This window comes from Narcine bancroftii, chromosome 2 (assembly GCF_036971445.1).
Source record: "Narcine bancroftii isolate sNarBan1 chromosome 2, sNarBan1.hap1, whole genome shotgun sequence".
NCBI classification, from domain to species: Eukaryota; Metazoa; Chordata; class Chondrichthyes; order Torpediniformes; family Narcinidae; genus Narcine; species Narcine bancroftii.
The window spans coordinates 97,008,091-97,022,664 of NC_091470.1; the positions used below are offsets into that span (position 1 = coordinate 97,008,091).

General features: G+C 38.9%; 1 protein-coding gene across 12 annotated transcripts in view; it reads left to right on the top strand.

Annotated features, from left to right (window-relative positions):
- The window catches only part of polb (polymerase (DNA directed), beta), a 67,481-nt gene extending 54,953 nt beyond the window's left edge, over positions 1-12,528 (top strand). For 2 of the 12 annotated variants that reach the window (XM_069917556.1, XM_069917557.1), the window contains exons 14-17: positions 614-716; positions 1,648-1,788; positions 4,804-4,943; positions 12,239-12,528. In XM_069917556.1, coding sequence (XP_069773657.1) covers positions 614-716; positions 1,648-1,788; positions 4,804-4,943; positions 12,239-12,333 — 479 coding nt within the window. In that variant the 3' untranslated portion in view covers positions 12,334-12,528. Of the gene's footprint in view, positions 1-613; positions 717-1,647; positions 1,789-4,651; positions 4,781-4,803; positions 4,944-12,238 lie in introns of those variants that run through there. The other 10 variants (XR_011351514.1, XR_011351515.1, XM_069917559.1 and 7 more) reach the window with 9 other exon arrangements.
- The last annotated feature ends 2,046 nt before the right edge of the window (positions 12,529-14,574 follow it).

Consider the following 14,574-nt stretch of genomic DNA (forward strand, 5'->3'; position numbering starts at 1 on the left):
TGCCCGACTTGCATTGCCGATCAACCCCCCTTGCCTGCCCGACTCATGCTTCCAGTCTTTCCCCCTCGCCCGCCCGACTCGCACTGCTGGTCACCCCCCCCCTCGCCCACCTGACTCACGCTGTCGGTCACCCACCCAACTCATGCTGCCAGTTTCCTGCCCGCCCGACTTGCGCTGCCAGTCTTCTGCCCACCCAACTCTCTCTCCCCACCTGCCAGATTTTGGAGCTTTCCAGATTTTAGATGTCCGGATAAAGGATTGTGCACCTGTATACTTTTCATATAGTTTTTGACAATTCTGCTTGCTTAGGAATTCTTAAGTAGTTAAATAATCCATTTAAGTTCCAAATGAATGGACTGGAATTTGCTTGGGATGTCTTTGCCAAACTGCACCCATGGAGTTCCAAACCTGCTAGCTGTTCTCCAACATTACTCAGGCATTGGATTCTTCATAGAGTCCAAAGGTAGAAAATAAATGTTGCAATACCTCAGCCCTTGCATTGAGATCTCTCCAAAATAATAAAATCCTTTCAGACCAATGAAAAGAAGTGGTTGTGAGGAATATTATACCTTTGTTTTAACTAATTGAGTTCACTAAACTGTTTTAATTGCAGTAAAATCCCCATTATCCTGCCCTGTCGGGGATCACAGATGCTGGAAATGGACTGATTGCATCAAGAATATACACCGTTTAAAAGTCAAAACACAGTGCAAAATGTAAAGTAATTGGAAAAAAATCAACATTGTCTTTAATTACATAAAGTTCCTTTTAATCAAGTAATTCCTGTAGCTTGCAAAATTTAAATTTGAACCCCAGTCGCTGGTGCTCTAATAGTATTGCGCAAACCGTGCTGCCATTATAATTAACCCCCTCCCCCCAAGTTTACAGATAAAGCCTTACAAATATTCCTAATACTAATAAAGATAGGTGTTTGGGAGAATCACTCCAACGGTGAGCGGCATTGGCCAGCTTTTCATCCTGGGCGCCGCCATTTCATTCCAACAGAACTTTATTCACACAGCTGCCGTGGCCAGGGCATGAACTAGGCACTCAACTGTCTGAATCAATTTGCTCCCAAGGCAACCCAACTCCCCTTCACACTCAAGGGTCCCGGTCAGGCCCTTGGCACACCTTCCTCGCGCTGACACCCCAACTCCCCTTCACACACAAGCGTCCCGGTCAGGCCCCCTCGTGCTAACAGCCAGGCTCACCTCCAGGCCCTCAGTGCACCTTCCTCCTGCTGACAAGCTGATTCTCCTCCACGCAAGTGGCAACAATGAAAAAGAATGTGCGTGCATTGAGGGGCATTGCTAATTCAGCAGAGCAAACCTGCACGTGTCCCCAACTAAGTCGCAGTGCTCCACCGCAGGGTCCATCCGCCCAGTCTTAGTCATTCTATTTATTTATTTCCTCTATTCTTTAGCCGGTTGTTTGAGTTTCTGGGAATTTTACTGTATTTTGAATTTCTTGGATGTTTATAATTTTACTGTATTTTGAATTTCTTGGATGCTTATATTTCTTCTTTTGCATTTTTCTGATTATTTAATTGATTCATTGACTTTGTTTTTAAATGTCATGGACATTTTGAAATGTTCAAAGCCCATGATAAATCTGTGTAGCTTGGCCTGTTGAGAGTTTTTTTTTCAGGTATTCCTTGTTCTGGCAACCTCCCTCCATTCATGTGACGGTATTACACTGTGAAACTCGCCATAAATGCATAGAATCTTATCACTTTGGGGTGGCACCAACCCACAACATCCCAAGTTTACAATGGGAGGTTCATAAAAGGTAAAAATGTCCCTACCTGATGAGTCAGTAACAAGTGCAGCCAATAAATTTTGACCCATTAATGACATTTGCAAATTTCCAATCATTGCAGAAAACGTGCAGACTAGTTAATGTGGAGGTGCTGTAATATTTTCCACCATTCCCTGGTGAATCACAATATTTAGGATGTTGAAATTAATTCTCCTCATTGAAATGTTGAATTGTCTTTTTTGTCTCCATGTGGGGAGGATGATTTCTGGAAACAATAGAACTTTAAAGTAGCTATGATTCTATCAGAAAAGTGAAAGGGAGATGGAGCTGTGGAATAGCAAGTTCAGGAGAAGATTAAATGGTAGCAATTGTAGTTTCTTTCTTTTCCAATCTTTTTATTATTATTATAATTTATAAACACATACAGTTCAAAGAGATATGAAAAATACAGAGTAAATAACGAATTAGTACAGAGATATTAAACAATAATATTGCAGAATAAAAATATATCATAAAAAAATTTTAGATCAGTTTAGAGTATGAACTATCTCTAAAAAAAAATGATATAATTAATAAAAATATATTAAAAAAAAGAGAGAAAAAAAAACCCCAAAAAGGAAGAAAAAACAAATCTGAATTAAAAACTTTAAAAAAAACCTACCGATATAGCTAAATCACGCCGATCACTCCGATCTCATCTAACAGCCCAATTATCATACATAATCATAAAAAGAAAACAGAGCCAGATCAACTCACCACAAATGAAAAGATTGAATAAATGGTCGCCAGGTTAACTCAAACTTAGAAGGGGATTCATAGACAGAGTTTCTAATTTTCTCTAAATTTAAACATAGTATAGTTTGGGTAAACCATTGGAAAACAGTGGGAGGATTAACCTCTTTCCAATTCAATAGTATAGATCTTCTAGCCATTAGTGTAAGAAAAGCAATCATACGATCCGCAGGAAGAGATAAATAAGTCAAATCTATCATAGGTAATCCAAAAATTGCAGTAATGGGATGTGGTTGTAAATCAATATTCAAAACGGTAGATATAATGGAAAAAATTTCCTTCCAATAATTCTGTAAAGAGGGACAGGACCAAAACATATGTGTAAGGGAAGCTATTTCCAATTGACATTTTTTTACATATTATTTGATTGAAACTACAATTGAAAATTATTCAGAATTAGCAATTGTAGTTTCAATCAAATAATATGTAAAAAAAAATGTATTAAACTGCCTTGGAACTGAAGTTGCATAAAACTGCAAGTTAGAACTTAAGAAGCTTGCTAAAGTTATTTTATTCAAATGGTATAATACCAGAATGTGATTTTCCTCTTTGCAATTAATAATTCACAATTTTAAGTAACACTTCGAAGTGGTACTTGAAAAAGTGTGGCTTGGAAACATTCTCAGTGGTTCCTGCTCTGACATCTGATTCTGTTTACTACATGTTTTTAAACAGCTACACTAATAACAGATTGATGGTGGTCTCATAGTTTGGTCTGGACCTCCTAGCTCGACATGCTTACCCTGTTCAGCCCTTGAGAAAAAGTCGTTTTTTAAACCTTCTGGTTTGTCATGAATAAAATGTGAGAAAAAGTCATTTTTTAAACCTTCTGGTTTGTCATGAATAAAATGTGTTACACCAAGTAGGGAATTTTTTGGATATAGGTCAATGATTTCTTATTTCTTTAAAAAAAAATCTATGGGACGGAACATTAAGTAAAAAGATTTCAGCCTTTCCCATAGGATCAAAATCTCAAATCCTACCACTGACGTTCCTTGTGGAGTTTTCACCATACTCCTTCTGGTAGTTTGTGTATGAGGGCTCACAGCCACTTCTGTGGGGACATCTAGAATAATAAGGTGTCACCCTTGTCTGCAACAATTACGTGGGTGAGAATGGATCTTTGCATCCTCGGCACCATAACCTCAAAATTCTAAACTAATAATAGCCTTTATGTTACTGCATTTCTTTCAACAAAGTCCTTGAGTTATTCACTTTTCTTCCTTCACTCACTGGAATATTTTTAAAGAATTTTGATTAAATTCTCATTTTATTGGCCGTTGTCTATTTAACTATATGATTTATTGTAATCCTACACTCTGTGCTCTTTACACGGCTACATATATGTATATATATATATATATATATATATATGTAATATCAGAGGTAACTTGTACTGTTCACAGAAGAACTGTGCTCACTGGGTTCTTGTGACAAATAAAGTTGAACTAAACTAAATGACCTGAAACCCTTCATTCAGGGGACATGGATTTGTCAGGCTGAACCAGTATTTAATATGGTGGTGAGCAGCCTCCTTGAACCACTCCAGATCTTGAGATATGGGTAATCCCTCAGGGGTAATCCCTCAGTATTGTTCAGAAGGCAGTTCCAGGATTTTGATCAAATTGTCAGGTAATATTATCAAAGATATCTGCTTAATATTAACAGTTCAGAAACCAGGCAAAAGAGGATTCAGGTGTGCCTCTGAGGAGAGTTTGGTTGTAACTGTATTTCTGTAGTTTTAAAAAGGATGTTCTAGTGGTCAATATTTCAGAAATTAGACACATTAACATGTTACCCAGTTTAGGATTCAAATATATCCATTAACCAGTAGCTTATTGTCCTTTTGCTGAATATTGCTAGTGTTAGGTCTGCTTTGTTCATGAATGAGTGAGACAAACACCAGACTGAGTCGAAATCAGGGTTCTTTGTTCTTTATTACCGGATTGTAACACTTGCGACTAACAATGTTAGTCGGAGAATGCATTCTGCCGTTATCAGCAAAATGGTGATTTTTTTATACCCTTGGATACGTGCTTAGAACATCATCATATCATTACTTGTCCAATGACTAAAACTGTTGCTATCCTTTCCCTGCTAGCTTCCTGCCTCTCAATCCATCAATGTCTCTCTTATCTTGTAAGTACAAGGATGCATTCACATCTTGTTACAGCCCTGCACAGGGTAACTCCTTACACATTCCCATCTCATGATGTTTTACCTTACACTAGCCATGTGCTTTTCTTCTTGCAGGCTTATTCCGAAAGATCAGTATTTCTGCGGTGTGCTTTATTTCACTGGTAGTGATCTTTTTAACAAGAACATGAGGACTCAAGCACTGGAAAAAGGCTTCACGTTAAATGAGTACACTATACGCCCGCTGGGAATCACAGGTAGGAGCTGAATGATGTTGTCTATGAGTGTTTTATACTTAAATTTAGAAATGGAGCACAGTAGCAGGCCCTTCTGGCCCATGAGCCGTACTGCCCAAATCCATCCAATTGACCTACCCTCCCCGGTACATTTTTAAATGTGGGATGAAACCTCAGAACTTGGAGGAAACCCACAGAGACATGGGGAGACCAAACAAACTCCTTACAGACAGCGCCAGATTTGAACCCTGGTTGCTTGGGATGTAGCAACATTGCGCTAACCATGCTTCCCTTGTACTTTTAATACATTTTTTAAAATGTCAAAAAATTGACTTCCTTTAAAGGTGAAGGTTAAATGCAAAGCAAATCTTCATTTTTTTTAAATTACAGACCCTACGGAAAATTATCAAAAAATTTTTTTATCATTCCAATATTTATTGTCATATACATTGTTTAATGTGCATATCTACTGAAGATCTTAAAGTAAAAATGACAATAGTTACCCTCTGAGACTCAGAGCAATTGATCTGGTTGCTTCCTGGTCAAAATCAGTGATCCCCATCAGCAGCACCCAAGAGATGTACGCTGCTGAGGGGAACGGTCACAAGAGTACTCTGCCCTCCCTGCCTGTCTCCTTTACCTCTCCTAACTGTTACCCAGCTACCTTCCTCATGCCTCCTGTGTGGGATTGTGTCCCTGTAACTCCTATCTATTACCCCTTCAGCCTCCCAAATGATCTAAAGTTCATCCCAGCTCCAATTCCCTAACCTAGTCTAAGGAGCTGCTGTTGGATGTACTTCTCACAGATGAAGTCATCAAGGATACTGTTGGGTTCCCTGACTATCCACATTCTGCAAGAGGAGCATACCTCTGGCCTGGCTGCCTATTAAAGAGGAAAGAGTTCAAAATACCTTTCCTTGCCTTCACTCTTGTATCTCCACCTCACCCTCTGCTCACTGTAGCCTCTTGAAGCTAAGCCTCAAATTCCCACTCACACTGGGCCACTCACACAATTGTTGCTCCACTTGTGCCAGCTGATTTTTATTTGTTCCTACTGATGAACTACGATTTGATTGGTCAACTAAAACGCCGAGCCTCGTGAATGCTCCTTTTTAATCTCTTTGCTCTGACCTGGGTATAAGTCTCTCTCCCTGTGAATCAATTGGTTCATTAGCTGTTCTTTTTTTAAATTTTTTTTATTTTCACACTATGAACCATACTGACCAAAATACACACAAACATTTCCCTCTTGAATATACACAGTGTCATTTTCTCCCTTTTACCCCCCTCCCTTCCCTCCCTCCTTCACCCCCCTCCCCACTCACTCAACGTTTAACTTATATGATACATTAAACCCATTAAACAATGTCATACAATGAAAATAAACAAGAAATTTGTGTCATCTACTTTTACATAATGGGCCAGTTCATTTCGTCTTCTTCTCCTTCTGTCAATTTAGGTGGTGGAGGTCCACAGTAGGACTTCTCTGTTGTGTTCCATGTACGGTTCCAAAATTTGTTCGAATACTGTGATGTTATTTCTTAAATTATATCTTATTTTTTCCAATGGAATACATTTATTAATTTCTATGTACCATTGCTGTCAGGCTATCTTCTAATTTCCAGGTTGACATAATACATTTTTTTGCTACAGCTAAGGCTATCATAATAAATATTTTTTGTGCTCCATCCAAATCGATGCCAAGTTCTTTACTTCTTATATTACTTAGAAGAAAGATCTCTGGATTTTTTGGTATGTTGCTTTTTGTGATTTTATTTAATGCCTGGTTTAGATCTTCCCAAAACTTTTCTACTTTCTCACATGCCCAAATTGCATGTACTGTTGTTCCCGTATCCTATCTGATACTGTGGGGTCCCATTTATTTAACTTTTGGGGCGTGGTGTATAGCCTGTGTAACCAATTATATTGTATCCTGCGTAACCTCGTGTTTATTGTATTTCTCATAGTTTTGGAGCATAGCTTTTCCCATGTTTCATTCTTTATCTTTATGTTTAGATCTTGTTCCCATTTTTGTTTGGATTTACAGCTTGTTTCCTCGTTCTCTTTCTCTTGCAGTTTGATGTACATGTTTGTTATAAATCTTTTAATTATCATTGTGTCTGTAATCACATATTCAAAATTGCTTCCTAAAGGAAAGGTTACCTATTATGAAAGGGATTAGTTGATTTAGCGTCAATATTAGTTTTGGTAGTTGATAATTTGTTTTATTCCTTTCTACGTGAATCTTCTTCAAAATGTTGAGCAGATGGTGCAGTACTGGTGAATTCCCATGTTGCACCAGCTTTTCATCCCACTTATATAGTATATGTTCGGGTACCTTCTCCCCTATTTTATCTAGCTCTATTTTATCTAGCCCAATCTGGTTTTTCCCTTGTTTGATAAAAATCTGATAGGTATCTTAATTGTGCTGCTCTATAATAATTCTTAAAGTTTGGTAGCTTTAAGCCCCATTGTTTGTACCATTCTGTTAATTTATCGAGCGCTATCCTCAGTTTCCCCCCTACTACAGAGGTTCAACCTACCAGAGAAATATATTAATTGGATTAAAGCATTATATAAGGGACCATTGGTGAAGGTGACAGTAAATGGATATATATCAAATCAATTTAAATTAAGCAGATCAACAAGGCAGGGATGTCCACTATCTCCCTCACTGTTCACGTTAGCTATAGAACCACTGGCAGAACTGATAAGAACAGAAAATAAAATAAGAGGGATAAAAATAAAAGAGAAGGAATATTAAATCAGTCTATTTGCAGATGACATCATAGTATACTTAACAGAACCAGAAATATCAATAAAAGAATTACATAAGAAATTGAAGAAATATGGAGAAGTATCGGGGTACAAGATCAACGCAAATAAAAGTGAAGCAATGTCAATGAATAATGCAGATTTCACAAAGTTTAAGAAAGAATCACCATTTAGATGGCAAACACAAGCAATTCGATACCTAGATATTAGACTAGAAAATAATCTAGGCCATCTATACAAACTAAATTATCAGCCATTAATGAAGAAATTACAAGACAACTTAGAACATTGGAAAGACTTACCACTAACACTGATAGGAAGGGTAAATTGTATTAAAATGAATTTCTTCCCAAGGATACAATACCTATTTCAATCCTTACCAATTCACCTAACAGAGAATTTCTTCAAGGAGCTAAAGAAAATAATAAGGAAAGTCCATTAGCTGTTCTTGAACCTAGAGGTGCTGGTTTTCAGGCTTCTGTACTTTCTGCCTGAAGGTAGCAGAGAGAAGAGATTGGGACCAGAGTGATGAGGGTTGTTTATGATGCCTTCCTGAGGCAGCGGCTCACATAGATGTATTCAATGGATGGCAGGTGGGACCCTGTGATGGGCTTGACTATGTTGATTACCTTCTGGAGGATACAGTATTCCTGGGCTGTTATATTCCCAAACCAGGCTGTGATGCAGCCAGTCAGTGTACTTTCCGTAGTGCACCCGTAGGTTTGAATATTCGCTGATATGCTAAGTCTCCTCAGATTCCTTAGAAAATAGAGGAATTGATGTACCTTCTTCATGGTTGCCTTGATGTGCTGGCTACAGGTCTTCTGAAATATGGCCACACAGGAAATTGAAGGCTCTAACATTCTCCATCCCACCAGTGTTACAGTGGTGCGTTAACTCTCACCCCATCAACGGGCAGTGGTGCATTGTCTCTCAGCCCATCAACGTGCAGTGGTACGTTGTCTCTCACCCCATCAACGGGCAGTGGTACATTGTCTCTTACCCCATCAACGTGCAGTGGTGCGTTGTCTCTCAGCCCATCAACGTGCAGTGGTGTGTTGTCTCTCACCCCATCAATGTGCAGTGGTACGTTGTCTCTCACCCCATCAACGTGCAGTGGTGTGTTGTTTCATACCCCATCAATGTGCAGTGGTGCGTTATCTCTCACCCCATCAACGGGCAGTGGTGCAGTGGTACGTTGTCTCTCACCCAATCAACGGGCAGTGGTGCGTTGTCTCTCAGCCCATCAATGTGCAGTGGTGCGTTATCTCTCACCCCAACAACAGGCAGTGGTGCGTTGTCTCTCAGCCCATCAATGTGCAGTGGTACGTTGTCTCTCACCCCATCAATGTGCAGTGGTACATTGTCTCTCACCCCATCAACGTGCAGTGGTGTGTTGTCTCTCACCCCATCAACATGCAGTGGTGTGTTGTCTCTCACCCCATCAACGTGCAGTGGTGTGTTGTCTCTCACCCCATCAATGTGCAATGGTGTGTTGTCTCTCACCCCATCAACGGGCAGTGGTGCGTTGTCTCTCACCCCGTCAACGGGCAGTGGTGTGTTGTCTCTCACCCCATCAACGGGCAGTGGTGTGTTGTCTCTCACCCCATCAACGGGCAGTGGTGCGTTGTCTCTCACCCCATCAACGGGCAGTGGTGTGTTGTCTCTCACCCCATCAACGGGCAGTGGTGCGTTGTCTCTCACCCCATCAACGGGCAGTGGTGCGTTGTCTCTCACCCCATCAACGGGCAGTGGTGCGTTGTCTCTCACCCCATCAATGTGCAGCATTCTGTTGTCTCTCACCTCTACTTCCTAAAATCAACAATAAGATCCTTGGTTTGGTGACATTGAGAGCAAGGTTGTTGATCTCCATTTTGTTTTCTGACTCATCGTTTCCAGTTATTCAATGGTATCATCAGTGAATTTGTAGATTTTGTTGGTGCTGAACTGGGCTATCGGGTCACCAGTGTGTGAGAGTTGCATAGGGAGATTGTGCACACAGCCTGGGATCCCTGATAGAGAACTCTTAATTGTCATTTCATACATTATCGTCAACTAGATTATTGCAATTTAAATTCGTTTTATCCTTTTCATGAATGAGGTCAAAATTATTTCTCTGTGCTTTGATAAATCATTTTGAGCTTCTTTTCAGTGCATTGGATTGGAAATATTTCACACGTGAAAATGTCTGCAGCAGTTGTGCAGTAATGATTTTAGCAGTTATTCTCATACATCTCTCAAAACCAAAAATTGATGGCAGCCAACATTACAAATACCATGATCTATGTCCTCATTTTGCATTATTGTTTTTGAATGTATGAAAAGGGGTGAAAAGATTGTTTAAAATATTGTGGCTAACTCAATGAGTAACTGAGTGTTGGCAGTGGTGTAAAGGAGAATACGATAATGTGGTAAATGCTTGATGCCCTAATTAGTTTCATCTGCACATTTAAAAAACACATTGTGTCAAAAATCCTCCACATGTATTAGCTGGGGTCTGTATGAAGTGTATAAGCCAGACTTTCATTTTGCCTGTTCTGTGAGGGATTATGGGGGGAAGAAACTGGGTTAATCTTTTCTCCCTTACTTTTATCAAAGGACTTGGATGTGGAAATGTTTTCTGACTGAGTGTCGGTGGTTGCAAAAGCAAAGAAAAAAGCAAAATAACTTCTTTTCTGTGAGGAAATTGAAGTAGAATAATGCACCCTGTTGTGCTCCTTGCATTGCAACAGAGCTGCAGCATGCGAACACAGACTTTTATTACTAATTCTAGCACTGCAATTTGCTTTTGAGGATCTTTGACAGGAATGGCTCTAAATTCTGAGAGTTCAGACTCAATGTGATGCAACATATCTTTCAAGCAATGTTAATTGCACCCTATTGCTTTCTCCTTTAATTTAAAAAAAATTAGACATCCAACACGGTAACAGGTCTTTGCGTCTGTGCTGCCCAATTACACCCAATTAATCTACAACTCCCGGTACATTTTTGAAGGGTGGGAGGAAGCCAGAGCACCTGGAAGAAACCCACGCAGACACAGAGAGAGCATAGAAAATCCTTACAGACAGCGCCAAATTTGAACCCTGGTCCGGTCCCGATGGTGTAAGGTAAAAACATCATGAGATGGGACCGGAGAAGGAGTCACCCAGTACTAAGGAGTAACAGAATGCAGATGTGACCTTGTACACTCAAGATAAGCTTTGCACTAACAAGAATGATGTGCAGCAGACTAACAGAGAAGGGTAGCAACAGTTTATTCATTGGACAATGTAATGGTATGATAATTTACTAAGTACGTATCCTGAGGTATAAAAAAAACACCACTTGCTGATAACGGAGAATGCGCCTTCTCCAACTAACACTGTTAGTTGCAAGTGTTACAATCCGGTAATAAAGAACCTTGATTTCGACTCAGTCTGGTGTCTGAATCACTCATTCTTGAACAAAGCAGACCTAACAATGGCTGGCGCTGTAAAGGCATTGCATTAACTGCGATGCCGCCCACTGAGAGAAGTTTGAACAGTTCCATACTGGGTGGTTTTAAAAAAAATTGTATTTTAGTAGAAGGTCAGCATTAGGAAGGACACTATATACAAAGTTGCAAGTGGTAATCTCATTGAAAACTGTTTAATCATGAATTACTTGATAAATTTAGAGAGTTTCAACTCAAAACTGATCACTTTCTGTTGTAAAGTCAGTGTTAGGCCTCTAAAGATTGCATTAAATGCAGATTTTTAAGTGATGCTTTGAAAGTAAAGTCCAATAGTTTGCTAAGTCTTGCACACACGAAGTGCCCAAGTGGAACTTCTGGTCTATGCTGAATTAACTGATTTTTTTTCCCCCATTGTTTCTGTTTCTCAGTATTGTCCAATAATTACTTATTGGCAAATCCTGATTATAAGTATCCTGATTCAGCTGCAATTACTCCTGCTATGTATGGGTGGTGTAGTGGTTAGTGCAGTGCCTTTACAGTGATCGGAACCGGACCGGGGTTCGAATCCCACACTGTCTGTAAAGAGCTTGTATGTTCTCCCCATGACTGCGTGGGGTTTCTCTGGGGGCTCCTATTTCCTCCAATCATTCAGAAACATACCGGGGGTGGAGGTTAAATGGGGGTAAATTGGGGGCCTTGGACTCGTGGGCTGATATGGCCTGTTATCCTGCTGTGTGTCTAAATTTTAAAAAATTGAATAGCTTAATATGGCTCACACATGAAATATAAATGTATCCATTCGAATGAAGTATCACAAGTCGACCACAGAGTTGAGATGCTATGCCGTCTGTTGTTTTAAAAAGCATTCCCAAAAGAACAGCAGCTGTGGAGGCGAGGGGATAGTCATCATCTCAAGTTGACCTGCATCAGGACTGAATGTAGAATGTAGCCTGTATATTACTGTACTTGACTTTCCACAGTAGCCCCAGATTGTACTGAAACATTGAATCTTTCTGTCTTCCTGTCTTGCTCATTTATTCTACTCTAACTTAATATATTTGGTAAAATGGTTCCTGTATTATTAACTTTGTTGTTCTCTTGACTTCAGGAGTTCCAGGTGAACCACTGCCAGTAGAGAGTGAAAGAGATATCTTCGAATACATAGACTGGCAATATCGAGAACCAAGAGAGCGGAGTGAATGAATGAGTGCCACCTGATGTCCATGAATAGAACCTCCTTTCAAAAGCAGTGCACCGTTCAGTGAGACTGGGACTGCAATGAGTCCTGATAAGTAAAGAACTGAGTGAAATATATTCCAGAAGGAATCTTCAACTCCTTTTCTCAAGATCCTTACATACATATATGGCTAGTAAATGGTGGATGAGCTTAAAATGTAATTGTAGATATCAGCTTTTGTTTAAGGTTCAGTGCAGTAATATAACAATACTCTGTGTAGCATTTAATGTGTGTAAAAAAAAAAAAAAGTAAATACAAATATTACACAAAGTGTTTGTAGAAACCAACAAGACAGAGGGGTCGTACAGGTCGAATGATCTCAAACACTGTGCAAACTACAGCGACATTCATAATTGAATCTTTTCTTATCTTGTTAATAGCACTGATATTCTCCAAACGATACCCCCTTTAGCTTGTTTGTTAAATGTGTACAGTATATAGATTAGATATTTAGTTAATCATGCAATCATTGAAAAGCCAACAAATCTCAATGTTCCTTTCTCTACTAGACCTGTGTACAGAATGCACCAAAAGATTTGCAAACATCTACGTTACGTGGCAAAGTTATGTTATTTGTAGCTCCAGTTAATATCAACACTGAATAGAGGATAATGCAATTCTCCCACCAGGCTGTATGCAGCCCTGTCTGATTCACAGGGTAAGGTTCATCAGTTGCCAGCAGCAGGGCTTGGGACACAGCTTCTCTACATTCAGCTCCTCCATAGTGTGATGTAGCAGGGTGCAAGCTGTTTCTGGATGGGTAGCTCTATTAATCTGTTTCATAATCTATTCCATTTGGTGTAGTGCAGTGCTCTAAAAATTTAGACTGACGCAGAATTGGAACTTTAATTTCGTTGCCTACATGCAATTTGGATCATCCATTCAACTGGTGAAATGCAGAATCAGTTTAATATGCTGCCACATTATAATATACCTTAATAAAGTTTCATTCTATCATTTTTTTTCTATTTTACATGGGGACATCATTATAAGGGAGTGGCCATTTAAAACCAAACTGTGTGGGATCTTTTTTTCTCAGATTGTAGTGAATCTATAGAGTTGTCTACCCCACCCCAAGTTTTGCCATTGAAGGTATCCCTCGTCCAAGTTCTGCTTCAGATTTGTTCCTTGTTTATTCCATCACTAGTCTAAACCTTGGAACGTGATGTCTTGTCACAAGCATTTGACCCTCTTCCATCCCTAGCATCAGATCCAATAACACTTCCTTCATGATTGGGCCAAGAATATTTCTTGAACACTTTTTAGAAGTTCCTTCCCCCTTCGTTGACTTTGCTATAAAGTTCTATACCAGGGGTGGGGCAACTTTTTTTAAAAAATACCTCACATTCCACCTTAAGCAATGCCATAAGTGGTCTGTGATTGGTAAGGGATTGTGAGTGGGAAGGGAAGGTTGAGAACCACTGCTCTTGTCATTGGCCCATTTCCTTTGGAGTTATGAAATCAAGCACACATTGAAACTTTTTTGAGGTGGAATTATTACAAGATTTTCTTGGAGTAAAATTAAATTGTATCGGTACCAGTTTGAAATGTAGAGCTGATTTTGGCCAAGGTTTAATTTTTAGAGTTGATTGAATCTAGTTCTTAATGGAATAAAAAAAATCAAGTAAAAAAATTCTGCTACTTCCAAAATGTATAAATTGAATGATTTTTATATTTGGAGAACAATGTCTCTTTAAAAAGTTTAAGTGCCTCAAATTTTACAAATTGTGTGGAATTCCATCTTTTAAAAAAAATCCTTTGTTGATGTGTTAGTGTTTTGTTTTACCAAGGAGGGTAACTTTTTGCTTTTACAAATATCTGCAGCGATGTAGAAGAAAGAATGTGATTTACTTCACTGTATAGTGTAATGATTTGCAATTTCTTTCACCATGCTTTAAAAAACATTCTCTATTTTCCTTCAGTTAATAAAATATTACTTTGAAGACTGAAATAAGTTGTATCAACTTTAATTTCACAATGGACATGTGAAATTTTATTGAATTTTGAAATTGATACAAGTGCCTATAGTTCCAGAATGCAAAATATCATATGAAAATTAGTTTTGAATATTCCAACTGCTCAAAAAAGTTTAAATTTTAGGACATTTGAAATTATTTTGTTAATTTATTATTTTTCGATTGGTTTGAAATAACTTTAGTTTGAAAATTACATCTAAAAATTGTTAGGCGACTTAAACACAATAGATT